Source organism: Oryctolagus cuniculus, chromosome 9, assembly GCF_051225735.1.
Source record: "Oryctolagus cuniculus isolate XC-2025 breed Fujian yellow rabbit chromosome 9, ASM5122573v1, whole genome shotgun sequence".
NCBI lineage: Eukaryota > Metazoa > Chordata > Mammalia > Lagomorpha > Leporidae > Oryctolagus > Oryctolagus cuniculus.
The window spans coordinates 83,135,328-83,154,058 of record NC_142875.1 but is presented as its reverse complement, the minus strand read 5'-3'; the positions used below and the strand labels follow the sequence as shown (position 1 = coordinate 83,154,058).

Sequence of the window (18,731 nt, the reverse complement as noted above, 5' to 3'; positions counted from 1 at the left end):
TTTTCTGTGTCATTCTCCTTTTTGTTTTCCTCTCTGGGCATTAGTCTGGATATATTTTTGCTGCCTTGCCTAATCCCTAGACTTCTCTTTTCCTGTGTTTAATATCCTTTTGAATTCCTAACTTTGTCCTTACATTATTCAGTTTTAGAATTTCCATTTGAGCCGGCGCCGCAGCTCAATAGGCTAATCCTCCGCCTAGCGGCGCCAGCACCCTGGGTTCTAGTCCTGGTCAGGGTGCCGGATTCTGTCCCGGTTGCCCCTCTTCCAGTCCAGCTCTCTGCTGTGGCCCGGAAGTGCAGTGGAGGATGGCCCAAGTCCTTGGGCCCTGCACCCACATGGGAGACCAGGAGAAGCACCTGGCTCCTGCCTTCGGATCAGCGTGGTGCGTCAGCCATAGCGGCCATTGGAGGGTGAACCAACGGTAAAGGAAGACCTTTCTCTCTCTCTCTTTCTCTCTCTCTTTCTCACTGTCCGCTTTGCCTGTCAAAAAAAAAAAATCCATTTGAGTCTTGATTATAAATTTTAGTTCTTTGATATAATTTTCAAGCTTTTCATCTACATCCTGAATATTATCATAAATCTTACTTATCTGTGCATCTCTTTCTACTTTTTCTCTTTGCCTTTGATCTGATGCATGGTGATTTTTGATTAAATGTCAGGTATTTTATGTGAAAAATTAAGGAGGCTATATATGAAAGCAAGTTTCTACAGGAGGATTTAATATTCTTTTTGGTTGTAGACATTATTGGGTAGGGATATTTACAGCTTCCGCTTAATCCTAGAGCCCTTTCATCCTGGAAGACCCTGCCTGAGCTGCAGTCTTGGTCCCTCCAGCGCTATAACTGCCGAAGACTTTGGTCAGCTTTTTAGTCTCCCTGCTGCTGCTTTCTTCTGGGCTCCTGTGTTTCCGCTTGGTTTCTGTGCACCTAGGAGAGCTGCAGGAAAATTGCATACAGAATTTTTGACTCATTTCCCCAGTATCTCCTTGATTTGCTGTCACCTGGGCAATCTGCAGCTCCAACCTCTCTCCTCAGTCCAGTAAGGCTGCGTAAGTCCCCAGTGGCTGCCTGCTCCTGTTGACTGTTCATTCTTAGCTTTGAACCAGCAAATTCCTTGGGGGAAAGAGGAAACCAGTCCCAGGCACCCAGGGAGGAGACTTCCTGATTCTGGCATCCTAGTCCTTCATGTCTTCTTACTTGCCTTGGTTGCTTTCTGTCATGTGCTTTATGTAATTTTGCCAGCATTTCATTTGTTCTCAGTGGAAAGGAGGTCTGATCCTGGCTATTCTTCTGTGGCCAGCAGTGGAAAGCTTTCATTGCTCTTAGGATCAGGACTGGGTGTCTTTCTGATGGCACTAAACCCATCCTGGCCTGCCTCCCCCCATCTCCCTTGTACCCTGTTCCTCACATCCCTTATGCAACAGTCACAGTGCATTTTTTTTCCCATGGCCAGCTCCATTATTTCATTTGTTATAACAGAAGAGGCTTCCCTGCCTTACTCCCTGGGTAGCCCCCAGTTACCCTGTTTTATGTTTTTCATGGCACATTTCAATTATTATCTGAAGATACTATGTTAACTTGCTTAATTTCAGTGTCCCCACTGCAGTATAAGCTGTGTTTCTGCCTGGTGTGTGGTAGACTCTCCTTTTTTTTTTTAAGATTTATCTTATTTATTGGAAAGGCAGAGTTACAAAGAGAAAGGGAGAGACAGACAGATCTTTCATTCACTGGTTCACTCCCCAAATATTCCCAACAGTCAGGGCTGGGCCAGGGTGAAGCCAGGAGCCAGGAGCTTTTTCTGGATTTCCCATGTGGGTGCAGGGGCTCATTCACTTGAACTATCCACCACTGCTTTCCCAGGTGCATTAGCAGGGAGCTGGATCTGAAGTGGAGCATCTGGGACTTGAACTATTACCTATATGGGATGCCTGCATTACAAAGTGGCAGGATAACCATTATGCCACATAGTGGCTATAGAGTCTCCATAAATATTAATTGCATAAATGAATGAATAAATGAATAAAATAGGTACTTGATTCTGGAAGGGATTTTTCAAATCTTTTGAAAATGTCAGTGGGGCATAAGGGATCAGTTTTCTTTGCCTTAGCAATATTTTTATATGGGATAGTCTATAAAGTACCACTTACATATATTTATGGTATAATCATGACTAACATTTTGGTCATCCTGATGATCTGATCTTGAACTACTTTCTAACATAAATAGATCGTTGCATATTCATTACTGTACTAAAGTTAATTATATTTTCAAATACTGTAGAATATATGATCTGTGCTATCATTCAAAGTATCTCATTAAAACTAAAAATATGAGTTTGCTTTTAGTCTAACCTGAGATGACTTTTTAAAAAAATGACATTTTATATCTTTATTTAACAGGAGTGGTTTTTAGGAAAAGCATTGCATGATGAAGAATCCACAATAATTCACCATTATGCCTTTTCTGAAAATCCTGCCATTTTTAAATATCCAGACTTTGCTGCTGGCTGGGCCCTCAGTGTTCCACTTGTAAACAAGTAAGAATTCATGAGCCTTTGTGTGTGTGTGTGTGTGTGTGTGTTGATCAACTTTTATTTCACTGAGTATTATGACTGATGGTTCTTAGGATGTGAAATGAGTTTTTCAGCCAGAGGCAGAGTGGAGCAGGAACCTGAGCCTGTGGCTGTCACTTACGAGTCCCCTAAGGCAGATCACTCAACCTTTCTGTACTTCTTCTTAGTCACCTGCAAAATAAAGCAAGTCATCAGTTGTGAGACTAAGTGAGAACACCCAAGTGCCCTGAGAACTGCACAGGCAAGCCTCATTGCTATTGTGTGGGGACCTCATTAGCCACAGCCATGACTTCGATCGCCAGTGAAACAATGAGCGTGTGACATGGGAGGATGCGTAGAGACACACGGCCAGGCATGAGGACTGATGGGGAAGGCACTGGAGGTGATCCTGCCTGGCCTTCCAGGCGTATAACCACAGTGATGTGTTGTTAGACATGGATAAAGATGACTAAGTTGCAATTCAGGAGAAATACGGCTGATGACAGGCGCTCTCTTAGTCTGAATATTTTACGTTCATTATTCTGTGTTTTTGTTCTTTAGAGAATGGAAAGTCAATAAAGCCTCTGTGGTCTTTCTATCTTCAGAGAGGGCTTCTGTCATTTCTCACGTTATATGTCTTGTTTCTCAGGATTAGAGTCTTGAAAAATGGATGTACAGGGCCATAAATACCTTGTCATTTATTGCTGCCAAAACTTCGCGACTACTCCCTTTCCATGTGAAATTTCCCTATACTCCCTACTCTCCCAAAATCTCTTTCCAGTAATTCTGTGAGCTGTCTTAAGGCCTGAATAAATGCATTTTGTGCTCAAACCAGCCAAGTGGATACTTTTGTCTCCAACTGAGACCCTTTACGTATGTACTCAGTTGTTGGCTGGGCAAAGGTGCCGTTCTCCCAGGTCAGCCCAAGAGCATGAGAGGATCTGCAGTTTCCCCTCCATTCTTGGAAGAGTTAGGGAGGACACGGAGGGAAGATGGGAAGAGGTAGTTATTATTCCCTTCTCACCCTCTGCTGCCTTGCCGGTCTTTGCTCTTTGTATGGAAGAGGAGGATGGGTTGTGTCCCTCGTAGTCCAAGGTCATATTTATTCTAGAAGTAAATGAATTTTGGGGAACCGACGTTGTGCAGCAGGCATTCCTACATGAGTTCAAGTCCTGCCTGCTTATCTCCTCTTCCAGCTCCCTGCTAATATGCCTAGGAAAGCAGCAGAAGGTGGCACAAGTGCTTGGGCCCCTGCTACTCACATAAGAGACCTGGAGGAAATTCTAGACTCCTGTCTTCAGCCTGGCTCAGTCCCGGCCATTGCAGCCATTTTGGGAGTGAACCAGGGTATGGGAGATTGATCTCTCTCTCTCTTTCTCTCTTTCTCTCTTTCCCTCTTTCCCTCTCCCTCTCTCTCTCCCCCAATCTCTCTGTTAGTATGAATAAATAAAATGAATCTTTAAAAATTAATAAATAAGCTTTGGTTTGCTGCAACTTGAGACCTGGAGCTGCCAGACATTCTTTCCTCTGGGCCCAGCAGCCTTGCCTTCAGGGCTAGTTTAGTTAGTTTTGTTTTATTTGGATTTTTTTTTTTTTTTTTTGACAGGCAGAGTTAGACAGTGAGAGAGAGACAGAGAGAAAGGTCTTCCTTCCGTTGGTTCACCCCCCAAAATGGCTGCTACGGCCGGTGTGCTGCGCCGATCTGAAGCCAGGAGCTAGGCGCTTCCTCCTGGTCTCCCATGCGGGTGCAGGGCCCAAGGACTTGGGCCATCCTCCACTGCCTTCCCGGGCCACAGCAGAGAGCTGGCCTGGAAGAGGAGCAACCGGGACAGAACCGGTGCCCCAACTGGGACTATAACCTGGGGTACCAGCACCGCAGGTGGAGGATTAGCCTAGTGAGCCACAGCACCGGCCTTTATTTGGACTTCTGCAAAACAGAGGCTATGTGCTGTGTGTCCTAGGTTGAGGTGCTGGGCTTTGTCCTTTTAGGTTTCTTCCTACCCCTTGACCATAGGAGGCTCTTCTAGGACTTCTCACAGCATGGAATGGCCTGGTCAGACTGCTCCCCGAGACAGGCTTTGGCGCTGTGATTCCTATGACTTGGGAGTTCTCAACACTTCATAAGCCTGCTTCTCTCTCTCATGCTCTGTAGTCCAGCTCAGTCCTTTTTTTTTTTTTTTTTTAAAGATTTATTTTGGAAGAGTTACAGAGAGGTAAAGACACAGAGAGAGGTCCTTCATTGCTGGTTCACTCCCCAGATGGCCACAACGGCTGGAGCTAAGCCAATCTGAAGCCAGGAGCCAGGAGCTTCTTCCATGCCTCCCACACTGGTGCAGGGGCCCAAGGACTTGGGCCATCCTCTGCTGCTTTATAGGCCATAGCAGAGAGCTGGATCAGAAGTGGAGCAGCTGGGACTAGAACCGGCGCCTATATCGGATGCCGGCGCTTCAGGCCAGGGCTTTAACTGCTGCGCCACAGTGCCGACCCTGAGCTCAGTCCTTTGAGAAAGGGACATGCGCAGGTATCACCTGTGAAGGGCTATGAGTGCAGCAAGTGTTTCCTCCCCCAGAGCTAGGGAGGAGACCCTTTAACAGCAAGCCTGAAGATATAGCCATTAAAGTGAAGCCAACAGACCTCCATTCTCCATTCCTGCTCTGATCTAGGATGCCTCTCAGCCTGAAGTCCAATCCTGGAGGTCCAGAGTTTCTTTTTATCCCCGTCACAGTTTCAACATCTTCCTCAAGCAAAGAACTTCCTGGAGACCTCCTGATAGCAAATTTAATTCAGGTTTTTTTTTTTTTTTAAACTTTTATTTAATGAATATAGATTTCCAAAGTACAGCTTATGGATTACAATGGCTTCCCCCCCATAACGACCCTCCCACCCGCAACCCTCCCCTTTCCCACTCCCTCTCCCCTTCCATTCACATCAAGATTCATTTTCATTTCTCTTTATATACAGGAGATCAGTTTAGCATACATTAAGTAAAGATTTCAACAGTTTGCTCCCACACAGAAACATAAAGTGAAAAATACTGTTTGAGTACTAGTTATAGCATTAAATCTCAATGTACAGCACACTAAGGACAGAGATCCTACATGAGGAGTAAGTGCACAGTGACTCCTGTTGTTGACTTTACAGATTGACACTCTTGTTTATGGCATCAGTAATCAACCTAGGCTCTTGTCATGAGCTGCCAAGGCTATGGAAGCCCCCTGAGTTCACTGACTCTGATAATTTTTAGACAAGGCCATGGTCAAAGTGGAAGTTCTTTCCTCCCTTCAGAGAAAGGTACCTCCTTCTTTGATGACCCATTCTTTCCACTGGGATCTCACTCGAGGAGATCTTTCATTTAGGTGTTTTTTTGTTTTTTTTTTTTTTGCCAGAGTGTCTTGGCTTTCCATGCCTGAAATACTCTCATGGGCTTTTCAGCCGGATCCGCATGCCTTAAGGGCTGATTCTGAGGCCAGAGTGCTGTTTAGGACCTCTGCCATTCTATGGGTCTGCTGTGTATCTCACTTCCCATGTTGGATCATTCTCTCCCTTTTTGATTCTATCAGCTAGTATTTGCAGACACTATTCTTGTGTATGTGATCCCTTTGGTTCTTAGTCCTATCATTATGATCAATTATGAACAGAAATTGATCACTGGGACTAGTGAGATGGCATTGGTACATGCCACCTTGATGGGATTGAATTGGAATCCCCTGGTATGTTTCTAACTCTACCGTTTGAAATAAGTCAGCTTGAGCATGTCACGAATTGCAGAAGTATCTATTTATTTGGAATTGGTTTTAGCCAGGTACATAGAAGTACTCTTTTCTGAACACATCTTTGACTCCTAGTATTCCATTGTAGGACAGTTCAGCTCAGTTCTTATTATTTGAAATGCTGGCATTAAAGTATTGTCTATTCTATAAAACCTCTTGGCCTCATGAACTCCGGCCTCTGACCTCCTTCCTCATAAGGTGTGGAGACACCCAGAGCACTGGCAGGTTCTGTTGGTTCTGGCTAATGATCCCCTCATATCTACCTCTTGTTCACCGTGTGACTCGCTGCTGGGGGCTTTGTGGGCCCTGCTTATAGGTTGCACACTAGCCAAGCACATTGGCCAAGGTGTTAGCCTTCTTAAGGGATGCTTCATATTGTGGTTTACCTGGCATTCTGTAGAGGTAGTTTGCAGGAGACTGCAGCCTCCTGACTTCCCTGTTTTGTTTGTGAAGTCCTTGAACACTTCCGTTGACAAGGGAATGAAACCAAGTGCCCAGTTTTCCCAGGGGTTTCAGATCTCCCTTCTAGTTAAGCTTAACACCATGTTTTACTGAGATAGGAGACAGTTCCATGTGGCTTGTCACTGCAATGTGTAGGTCTCAGTTCCTTGAATTTCTATAGCAAAATACTGGCTTATAAGTAGCAGTAGGTTATGTCTCACCATTGTGTAAGCTGGGAAGTATAAGGTCAAGGTGATGACAGGTTTGCTGTCTGGTGAGGGCCCATTTCTTGGCTCATGGACAGCACCGTCTTGCTGTGTCCTCATGATGGAAGGGACACAAATTCCCTTGGGCCTTGTTATAAGAGCACTAATCTTATTTATAAGGGCCGTACCTCACTACCTTATCACTTCTCAAATATCCCATTTACTAATAAGGTCACTTGGGGATTAGATTTCAACTTGTGAATTTTAGGGGCACACACACATCAAACCATGGCAGTAGGGAACAGTGGGTAAGAGAATGAAAGCCAAGAGACCAAGCTTTTGCACATAGTTCAGAAAACTCCCAGCACTTCCCCCATTATGTGTACTTGATAGGAGGAGGCACCAGAGGACTTCTTGCATTTTGAGTCTTCTGCTCTTAACAGCACTGAACAATGGTCAGCAAACTGCTGTGTGTTGTAATAAGTTAGTACCTTCTTCCTACCCACCCTGTCCCCTGCCAGCCAACACGAAACAAAATAAAAATGTAGACTCTATAATATAGTACCAAAATTGAGATTTTAGTTATCTTAGAGCATATTTCCTTTTTCTCCCAAGGCAGAGAAATAATCAAACAAATAACATGGTATAACCCATCTGGCAAAGCAGCTATCTTGTGTTCAAGATGTGGTGTATTTTAAAATGGTTTTCTATTAGGAGCTTTTCATTTATACTTCAAGAAATTGGTTTTATACTTAGAACTAAAGAAGGCATAAAGTATCCACTAACCCCATCAACTGCAAAGTCACATCTTTCCTGTTGGTTTTCCCCAATTCCAAAAATGTCCTGTTGACTTTATTTCCTCCTATTGTTGGGAACTATAGCAGCATATTTTGGATACAAGTAACAGAAAGCAATTCTCATTGGGTTAAGGGACTATCCTTGCTCTAATTGGAGGTGAGGGGAGTTGGCTGATGTGTGAGGGGTTCTTGAGGACTTAGGTTCTCTCTGTCTTTCCTATCTGTAGTGTACAGTGTCTTTTTATTCTAAATTTGGTTACTTTTGTAATCAGTAAGGAATACTGATTTCCTAACAGTAGAGAACCTGCCTGCAAACCTCGGAAGGTGAGTGGTTATCCTTAGTCTGGTTGGGTCAACTTCAGGCCTGGACCATTAACAGATTCCAGGGTATTTCAGGGCCTCAGTTGGCCCAGAATAATCAGGTTCTGATACCGGAGCCATTTTATTTTAGTTTTAAATATTTATTTGAGAGGCAAAGAAATGCAGACAGACAGAACTCTGATAGTACATTCCTCGGATACTTGTGACGGTCATGTCTGGGCCTGGCTGCAGTTGGGAACCGGGAACTTAATTTGGCTCTCCCACATGGGTGACAGGAACCCAGGTACTTGCCGTCACTGCTGCCTCATAGGGTCCTCAATAGCTGCAATCAGGAGCCACAGCCAAAAATCAAACCTAGGCTGTGGGACGTGGGCATCCTAACTGGCTTCCAGCATTAGTCTCAATAATTAATCAAAGTTAGAATTCATTAGGAAGAAGGAAAGGAAAACTGTAAAATGTAAACAGCCAACAATGTCCATTATGGGAATGTTGATTCTCTTTGTCTTCTTTCTTGGCCACCTTCTGAGGTAGGGCAACAATTTGCAGTTACTTCAGTATTGTTTATTCTGTCTGAATCTCCAGGGCAACTGGTTATTAAAAGACAGTTTGTGACATACACTTTTGCACACTGTTTCCCACCAAAACTAGTATTTGGCCTAGCAATCCCACATCAGTGAGTTTTGAGTCAACATTCCCCAACAGTTCCTGGTGATCCATCCACATTGTTGTCTAACATTTCCTGATGATCCATCCATATGATCAATAAAAATAATACTTGCATCTTTGGAGGAACTCTCATTAATTTCCAAAGAGGTGATTTCTTTAAATGTGTTATTACAAAACGGTCATAGAGCTTTTCTCCTTCCTTCTACCCCTTGCAAGCCTTATCTAGATTTCTCTCAATATCTTGTTCTGTTGACTGGTTCACAAGTGGGACTAGAAAAGCCAGCTAGTATGTTTTCCTAGTATTGATTCAAAGGGGCCCCAAGTTTTGCATGTCTCCAGCCTCGTCAGTTGTGGCAATTGAGCTGGGCTATTATGAGCATGACTTAGAACCTTCTAAAAATTAGGAAAGGGGGGTGCATTTAGTCTGGCAGTTGAGATACCCTCATACCTCATCAAAGTGCCTGCGTTCAAGTCCCAGCTCTGGCTCCTGACTCCAGCTTCCTGCTAATACAACCTGGGAGGCAGTGATAATGCCTCAAATAGTTGGGTTCCTGCCACTTACATGGAAGATATTGAACAGGAGTGTGACAGATATTGTATAGGGCTCCTTTTGGTGCTACCATTAGTATCAACCATGAGACAAATGCTCTATAAGTCAACATAAATTATAAACTGCATCTGCCTTCTTTTTCTCTAATCAGAAGTGAATTTTTTTTCCAAATTAAAAAAATTAAAATTGTTTTAAAATTTTCACATATATTTGTATATATTCACGGGGTACAGTGTGATATTTTCATACATGTATACAATGTGTAATGATCAAACCAAGGTAATTGGCATGTCCATCACCTCAAACATTTATTGCATTTTTGTGTTGAGAGCATTCAGTCTTCCAACTATTTTGAAATATACAATAAGTTACTATATATATTACTGGGCCATTATATGCTAGAATTCAATTCTCCTATATAATTGCATTTTTGTATCTCTTAACCAACCAGTCTATGCACACTCCACTGTTCTGTGAATTTTTAAAGAAATATTTCATGCCTCAAGCAGACTAAAATGTAATTATGGACTCTAATACTTTTTGAAACTTTTAAAATCACTATTATTTCTTTATACTTATGATGTGTTAGGAGTTTTGTAATTGCAATGGATGGCCCAGTGTCCAGCTCTGTAGACAAATGTAGAACCATACAGTATTTCATTGATCATAATTAATATGTACTTCTACCTCAGTCGGCTTGAATCAGAGCAGCTATTGCCCTCATGCATTTGGGGAACTCACCGAGTACTCATTTTGACCAGGGATATGAAGTGCAGCACAGACAGGCATGTGTACACAACAGATCTGGAAACAAAGGAGTTTCCATTTCTTTTTGGTGGAAAAGTTTCACAGAGAGATCCCTTGAGTTTGATCTTGAAGAAGTTTGTTAAGCCAAGGTTGAGTGTAGGCCTCAGTGGGGAGGAGGATCTGAGGGCACGCAAGTGGGTACTAAGATGCCAGTGTGTGGTAGGGGCAATGGCAGGGCTGTCAAGGCTGACTGAGGACGTGGGCCTTATTCCACAAGGGAAGGAAGCCACAGGAATTTGAAATGACCAGAAATAAAACTATCACTCTTCCCCCAAATCACATGGCTTTCCCCCCCGAAAGTGTCACAACCTATTAGGGTTATTAAAAGCAGAAGACAAAAAGTGGCAACTTTTGTTTCTTTGTCATGCACACCTTTTTTTCTTTCTCTACTTCTAGTGTCAAGCTTGTCAGGAGTCAACAGACATCAAGGCTTTTGTTCCCCAAGGCCTTGTATGGTTTTATACTGTGCTTTACGTTACCTGGCAGATGTTGAAATAATGAATGCTGCACTGACAGCAGCAAGGCTTGCATTCATTTACCGTTCTAGGAACCATTGCATTTTTACAGTTCATTCCCTCAAGGAAATTAAACTCATTTTCATTTACAGTTAAAGTTTTGTTTTCTATTTTCAATGTTTGAAAGTCATAGAATGTGTTGCTCCCGTTTAACATTTATTTCAGTTAAAAAAATGACATTATCTATTTTCCAGGCTTGCCAAGAGGTTAAAGAGCGAATCTCTGAAATCTGACTTCACCATAGATTTAAAACATGAGGTATGTCATGTTGTGTTCCATTAAATGTCTTACTAATCAAGAAATCGTGTCTTTTGTTATAAAAAGTGTCACATTCTCTAACAGTGCGTTTTCTTCCACCCACATCCATCTTCTGTATACCGAGGTGATTTCTCAGCACTCGAGTGAAGTAGGTCCTTCTATTTTAAGCTCATTTTAGTTATGTTGGTGGAGAAGGAGCAGTTATGATTCATAACTCTTTTGTTTTTGAAACTAGATGGATAGGTCCAGCGGTGAGCTTTTAAAAAACACACAAAGTGTCATTAAAAGTACCTCTTGCCTCGCTGGGTGCTTTGGTTGCATGCTTCCATCTGCTGGCATACATTCCAAATGGCTGCAATGGCCAGGGCTGGGCCAGGCTAAAGCCAGGAGGAGCTGGGAGCTTCATCTGAGCCCCCCATGTGGGTGCAGTGGCCCCAGTACTTGGGCTATCTTCTACTTTCCCAAGCACATTAGCAGGGAGCTGCATCAGAGCTGGATCAGAATTGGAGCAGCTGGGACTTGAACTGGTGCCCATATGGGATGCCAGCACTTCAGGCGGTGGCTTTATCCAGTATGCAATAGCACCACCCCATGGGTCATTCTTGAGAAGTCTCCTTTTTGCATTTCATTTATGGGTCATGTCTGGATGCTTAGAACTGTCTTGCCTGTCCTCTCTGTAGGAATCTGGATCACAGGACACTGAAGGAAATCTTGACATTTAATGCAAGTCGATGGTGTTGGCAGCTTTCCAGGAGTGGAAGGGGCACACACAAAATTTTGAACTCCTGCTGTGTCTTTAAATGATGAAACAGCTTATTTGAGGAGAAATATACTTTTCAAAAAAATCATTCTACAAAAAGAAAAAATGATCAGTTGAAAACCAGTTTAAAATGAAAAGTTTATGAAATTAAAAAGTTTAATGAAAAGTTAGCGCTGGTATAGAGTCTCTTAGACATTTAACACACACAGAAGGATATTTATGAAATATGTGAGGCTGGCGCTGTGGCTCACTAGGCTAATCCTCCGCCTGCGGCACCGGCACTCTGGGTTCTAGTCCCGGTTGGGGCGCCGGTTCTGTCCCGGTTGCTCCTCTTCCAGTCCAGCTCTCTGCTGTGGCCTGGGAAGGCAGTGGAGGATGGCCCAAGTGCTTGGGCCCTGCACCCGCATGGGAGACCAGGAGGAAGCTTCGGATCGGCGCAGCGTGCCGGCTGTAGCAGCCATTTGCGGGGTGAACCAACAGAAGGAAGACCTTTTTCTCTCTGTTTCTCTCACTGTCTAAATCTGCCTGTCAAAAAAAGAAAGAAAGGAAGGAAGGAAGGAAGGAAGGAAGGAAGGAAGGAAGGAAGGAAGGAAGGAAGGAAGGAAGGAAAGAAATATGTGAAAGGTATAAGGATCAATTAACAGGGGCCTGTGTCGTGGCATAGTGGGTAAAGCTGCTGCCTATGATGCTGGCATCCCATATGGGTACCGGTTTGTGTCCTGGCTGCTCCACTTCCGATCTGGCTCTCTGCTAATGGCCTGGAAAAGCAACTTGGGAGATTTGGATGAAGTTCCTGGCTCCTGGTTTCAGCCTCGCACAGTGCTGGCCATTGTAGCCATCTGGGGAGTGAACCAGTGGATGGAAGATCTCTCTGTTGCTGTCTCTCCCTCCGTCTATAACTGTGACTTTCAAATGAATGAATAAATCTTAAAAAATCAATTAACTAAATACCTATGTAGCCCATCTGGTTTAAAAGAGAGGATGTTATAAGTCACCTGATGCTACCTCTACATTCTTCCTGGGCAGAGGTCCTCTTCCACCTCCCCAGAGTAAACACTCTTGAATTTTCTTTCTCTTCCTTGCATTTCTTCCTATTTTACAGCAAATGAATGTGTGTCTGAATAGCATGTCATGCCGTTTGGCACCCTTTTGGGCTTTAAATAAACAGGAGCATACCACGATATCATCTAATCTGAGACTGATCCTTTTTTTTTGTTTTTTAAAGATTTATTTATTTACTTGAAAGTCGGAGTTACAGACAGAGAGAGAGGAGAGGCAGAGAGAGAGAGAGACAGAGAGGTCTTCCATCCAATGTTTACTCCCCAGTTGGCCACAACGGTCGGAGCTGCGCTGATCTGAAGCCAGAAGCTTCTTCGGGGTCTCCCATGTGGGTGCAGGTGCCCAAGGACTTGGGCCATCTTCTGCTTTCCCAAACCATAGCAGAGAGCTGGATTGGAAGAGGAGCACCTGGGACTAGAACTGGCGCCCATATGGGATGCCGGCGCTTCAGGCCAGGGCGTTAACCCGCTGCACCACAGGGCTTGTTTTCACTCAGCTGTTTCTAAAATGCTATTTATCCTAATCCTTAACATTTGTCATTTTGATTTAGCCCTTTCACTTCTGGAAGTTCTATGCAGTTACTTTTCAAATTTCTTTTCTTTTCTTTTTTTTTTTTTAAGATTTATTTTATTTATTTGAAAGAGTTACAGAGAGAGAAGTCTTCCACCCGCTGGTTCACTCCTCATTGGCCTCAATGGCTGGAGCTGTGCCAGTCCAAAGCCAGGAGCCAGGAGTTTCCTCTGGGTCTCCCACGCAGGTGCAGGGGCCCAAGCACTTGGGCCATCTTCTACTGCCATCTCAGGCCATAGCAGAGAGCTGGATCGGAAGAGGAGCAGCCGGGACTAGAACTGGTGCCCATATGGGATACTGGCGCTTCAGACCAGGACCTTAACCCGCTGCCACCACAGTGCCAGCCCCTCTTTTCTTGTTTTGTATAATGCTTTAAAAATATTCACGTGTTTTAAAGTTTGTCCTTTCTACATAAAAATGTCTGAAGCATGTGTTTGGTAATTCCACTATCCGAAGTCGTGTGGGTCTGATGAAATTGTTCTGTTGCCCCTTGCTCGTGGTCCTCTCGTTTCTGGGGAACTTTGTCTCCTCTAAGGTCCTATTAAGTTGTGGGCTCCCCAGGAAGGATTTGCATTCTCATCTGCCTGCAGCTAGTGGCTTAGACGGATCAGAAACTGCTTGGAATTCCTCTGTTTGAGGTGTTTGAGGGCCTCATTCATAGGTGGCACACATTAGGGAGGCCTGGGTTTTGGTTACACAATTTCAGAGGTGATTTGGAGGTGACAGTTCCCTGGTCCCCTCTGTGGAGTTCTAGGGCCCCAGCTCTGTGTGGGGGTTTGCTACCTCCACGCCCTACCTTACTGGTCTTATTCTCTTCTTTCCCACTTGAAACAGTATCGCTGAGGTGAGCTGACACTTGCTGTTTCACAGTTTTGCCCTCGCTTTTTCCACACTTCTGTGCGAACTTTGTCATACATTTAAAATGATTTAAAAGATATTTTTTCCAACATCTTTAGATGTTTTCAGCAAGTCAGCTATTTAGCGTATGTAATTACCACTCTGCAGGGAATCAGAGCCAGGATAATATTTCCTGACATGTCTCTCTGATGTTTTAAAGTGTGTTCTCACCTAAAATTGCTTATCAATGACTGGAATTTTTTGGAAGTCAAAATGTTGACTCATAGTTAATTGTTTATTGATTGTCAATAAAAGACTTGTTTGATCCAAATAGAATAACCATATTTTTAAGTAAAGAGGAAAAGAAGTCCTGCTGGATATCGACAAACTGACATGTTTCGGTCTCATATCTCTCTAGAAGGTGTGTTCTGCTTCCCCTTGAGGTGTTGTGTACCTTCCTGAAATTATGTTGGCTGGGTTCCGTCTTTATTGCTGTCTCCTGTCCTGTGGCAGGTTGCTCTCTACATCTGGGACAAAGGAAGTGGACCTGCCCTTACCCCAGTGCCCGAGTTTTGCACAGATGATGTGGACTCCTACTGTGCTACCACGTTCCATTCTTTTCTACCACTTTGTGTAAGTAATAGAAGAAAACCTTGCTTGTAGATCAAAGGAAAATTTACATGCTGTGTGTAATTTTACTTAGCACTTTACATACCTAAAAAAAAATTTACATTTGCGCTGTGCCACTTAAGAACTATGCCATAGTACTTCAGAAAGTTCATGGTAGGGCAGGTGTGTAGCCTAGTGGTTGAGAGCTGTGTGTGCCCTGTTGAATACCTGGGTTTGGGTCCTGTCCAGGGTCCTGACTCCAGCTTTCTGCTAATGCATACTCCAAGGGGAAGCAGTGCTGACTCCAGTAACTGGGTCCCTGCCACCATGTGGAAGACCAGGACTAAGTTCCCGGGTTTGGCCAATCCCCAGGCTTCAGCAGTTGTGGGCATTTGGGAAGCAAATCAGTGGATGAGAGCTCTCTTCTCTATCCGTCCACTTCTGTGTTTCTACCTTAAAAAATAATTAAAAATTTAAATTTTAATAACAAGAGTTTGTGGAAAAAATGAAGATAAGCTCATTTGGTGCAAAACTATTTTCAAATCCATGCATAGTGTTTTCATAATCTGCATTTTCCATGAACTTTGTGAAGTACCCTTGTATATCACATTTAGTAATAACAACCTTGGTTGCTAATACTGGCCACACTAACTCCCCTTGAGAAGGGAAGGATGGGGAAGTTAAGTACTTGCTCAAGGCTGCACAGCTCGGGAGAGGCAGTGAGGGTCTGCAGCTCCCTCCACCTCCTTGCTGTTCACCCTCTGTGTGCCCACACTCATTTCCTTGGTTGATGACATAGCATGTGCTGATTGGAATTTCTGCTCCATTCCCCAGAAAGGTGACCCCGGGCATTTGTTGTGACACACGAGCCTTCTCCACAAGCCCAGCCCCTTCCCACTCTCAGCAGCTGACCCTGCCATTGCTCTCCCCGGAGCCTATCCACAGCTTTCAGAAGGGACTTACTTGTAATGACTGACCTTTGGTCCAATCCCCAGGATGGGCCTGAAGAGCTGGAACTCACTAGACTGTTCACAATCCCTTCTCCCAGGGGAAAGTAGGTTCACCAACCTCTAACCTTGCTGTTTTCCTCATCAGTTGCACAGAAATCCGTGTTTGCCATTGTAAAAGAGAAATGCACACAACACAACACAGGGCAACAATGAGAGAGAATCTGTGCCATCCCTGGGGGAAGCAGGTGTTTGTGGACTGTACCCTGCTTGCTCTTTAGGCCTCCTCCGAGTGCCTGGAGTAACACGACGAAGCTGCGGTTAGTGACTGCCAGCCAGCCCCAGATGATGTCGGAGCTATGGCTGCTTATTGTTATAGACATAAGACAGGTAATAGAGGGCTCAGAACAGCTCCCACTCCAGGCCTGGGGTGTGTGATAAATCCCTCCACGTGCCCCATTCTTCTGCCTGAGCTCCAGGATTCTCCTCTGCCCCAGCTGGTTGAAGCAGTCTCAACTTTAGTAGATGACAGAAGCTCCTTAGTCTAGACTTGAGGAGCCAAGACAGGGGTCATAAAAACACGTTCAACCTCAAAGCCCAGGCCCAGGAAAGGGAGTCATCTCTTATTTAGCTCTAAAACATCCCCCGCCCCTGACCCCCACCCCCAGCTTCTCTCTTTGTCAAAATCTACAACTGGGAAGAGGAGAAGAGAGGCAGTTAGCATTTATTGGTCACCTTCTGTGTGCGTAGTAAATTGTAGTAATAGCAGCAGCATTACAGGGGTTACTCTCATTTTCTAGATGAGCAGAGTGGGGTTTTGAGAGCTTTCTCAAGCACTTGCTGAGATAATGCACAGTCTGTTCAGGGCAGAGCTGGGAGGCAGGTCCGGAGCTGGCTGACGTCAAGGGCTGTGCTGTCAGCTGAACTGCAGTTCCTTTCCTTTCCCCGCCCTGGATATGGGCTGAAGTCCCTAATACTGGTTAATCTGAACTCTCAAGCAGGTGAAGTCTCATGTGGGTCTGAAGTTTATGCTGATTCATATGCATTTGTTTTTCCTTATTTTTTAGGGAAAGCCAGTGAAGAAGGAGGATATTTTTGTTGCAGTAAAAACATGCAAGAAATTTCACAGTGACAGAAGTATGTTTTGGGTTATTTGTTTTTATTGAACATCTTTTGAAAAGAATTTATTTGAAAGGCAGAGTTACAGAGAGGCAGAGGCAGAGAGAGAGAGAGAGACAGAGAGAGGCAGAGAGACAGAGAGAGGCAGAAAGGTCTTCCATTCTCTGGTTCACTCCCCAGATGCTACAATGGCTGGAGCTGCACCGATCCAAAGCCAGCAGCCCGGAGCTTCTTCTAGGTCTCCCATGCAGGTGCAGGGGCCCAAGGACTTGGGCCGTCTTGCACTGCTTTTCCAGGCCATAGTAGAGAGCTGGATCGGAAGTGGAGCAGCGGGTCTTAAACCTTCACCCATATGGGATGCTGGCACTGCAGGTGGCAGCTTTACTCATAGTGCTGGCCCCCTTGATTGAACTTTTAAAATGCAAACTGTCTTTTGAAAGAAAGTGCAACCCAGGGATAAGCTCAAGACAGGGAATGATGACAACAGAGTGTTGACGTGAAAGCAGTTATTTAACCAGTACTCCTCATTGTACAATTTCAGTCACCAAGACCAATTAGAAAGGACAATTTTGTATTGACACATGGGTGGTCAGAGCCCTTTGTATATACTGTTTAGAACACTATTTTAAGTTGAAAATGGAAACGTTCAGCTGTGACAGTCTTGGAGACAAGAAGTGAATAGCAATCCGTTTTGTCGAGCAAAGTCTTTTTATGTCCATGCACAGTTACTGAGCCCTCTGAAGAGCATTGCAGGGATTTCAAGGTGAAAGAAGCCAGCACCAGTTGTTCTTTTGAAGACTCTTCATACGTTTTACTGAAGATATGTGTTTGCTCACCCGTCAATATATTGGAGAAAAGGAAACGCTGCCTTAGAAATGGTGGTCTTTGCTGGGGGAAACCCTACCCTACCCATGAGTGGTGTGTTCAGGTTTTGGGTGTCATTACAGAATCCTGCTAACTGAGGGTGATAATGTTAAAAAAAAAAAAAAACCAAAAAGCCCATTCTGTATATAAATAGACATCATTTCTTTTTGCACCTTATTTCAAGTAGCATTTTTCTGAAATTGAAAATTAGGCAGTCTTTTGCATGTTCTAATTTTAGCACATATTTTAATTTTTTCCATGAAAAGACTGTTGATTTTACCAAGGGTGTGATATTTCTGTAGGAGAGATTTCTCAGCCAGCTGTCATTTTCATGGATTAGAGCTCTGGGGGAAGTTCCTTTATATATTTTATGTAATACTATGGTACATACAGATTACATTTTAAAGGGGAAGATACTTTCTAAATAACAGAAATTTATAATTTGGGATTATAGTATTGACTAAGGCTCACAATCAATTAAAATCCAGTTGTAATCCATAGTATGTTTTTAAATTATTTGTGAGACAGAGCACTTCCATCTGTTGGTTCACTCCTCAAGTGCCCACAGCGACAAGGGCTGGGCTGGTGTGGAAGCCAGGAGCCAGGAACTCAATCCGGGTCTCCCATGTGAATGGCAGGAAACCAATTAGTGGAGCCATTACCATTGCCTCCCAGGGTGCACATTAGTAGGAAGCTGGGATGAGGAGCTGAAGAGTGAGGTGTTGAGCCTGGACGTTCCGAAGTAAGACAAGGGCATTCCAGTTGGCATCCAACCATGAGGCCAAGTGCCCACCCTAATCTATAATATCTTAAATGTACATTAACTGTAAACTTTCAATTTACATTTATAGACTTTGAGTAAACATTGAATTCTAGGTCCTATTAAGTTAGCCTAAATAAATATGTGCATTCCTTATACAAGGATTCCTAAAACTATTCAGAATCAATATAATGTTTAAAATAAAATTTTCATTTATCTTAAGTTTAGCCTAAATTTAGTATCCTTTCACCTGTTTCATAATTTAGAAGAGCTTTGTGGGATGATTTTTTTTTTTTTTTTGGACAGGAAGAGTTAGCAAGAGAGA

At 43.8% G+C, this 18,731-nt stretch overlaps 1 protein-coding gene across 1 annotated transcript in view; it reads left to right on the top strand.

The window, feature by feature from the left end:
- The window catches only part of B3GLCT (beta 3-glucosyltransferase), a 135,518-nt gene that overhangs the window by 73,687 nt on the left and 43,100 nt on the right, over positions 1–18,731 (top strand). Inside the window, exons 8-11 of the mRNA XM_051831762.3 lie at positions 2,399–2,535; positions 10,818–10,881; positions 14,621–14,740; positions 16,731–16,800. Coding sequence (XP_051687722.2) covers positions 2,399–2,535; positions 10,818–10,881; positions 14,621–14,740; positions 16,731–16,800 — 391 coding nt within the window. The remainder of the gene's footprint in view (positions 1–2,398; positions 2,536–10,817; positions 10,882–14,620; positions 14,741–16,730; positions 16,801–18,731) is intronic.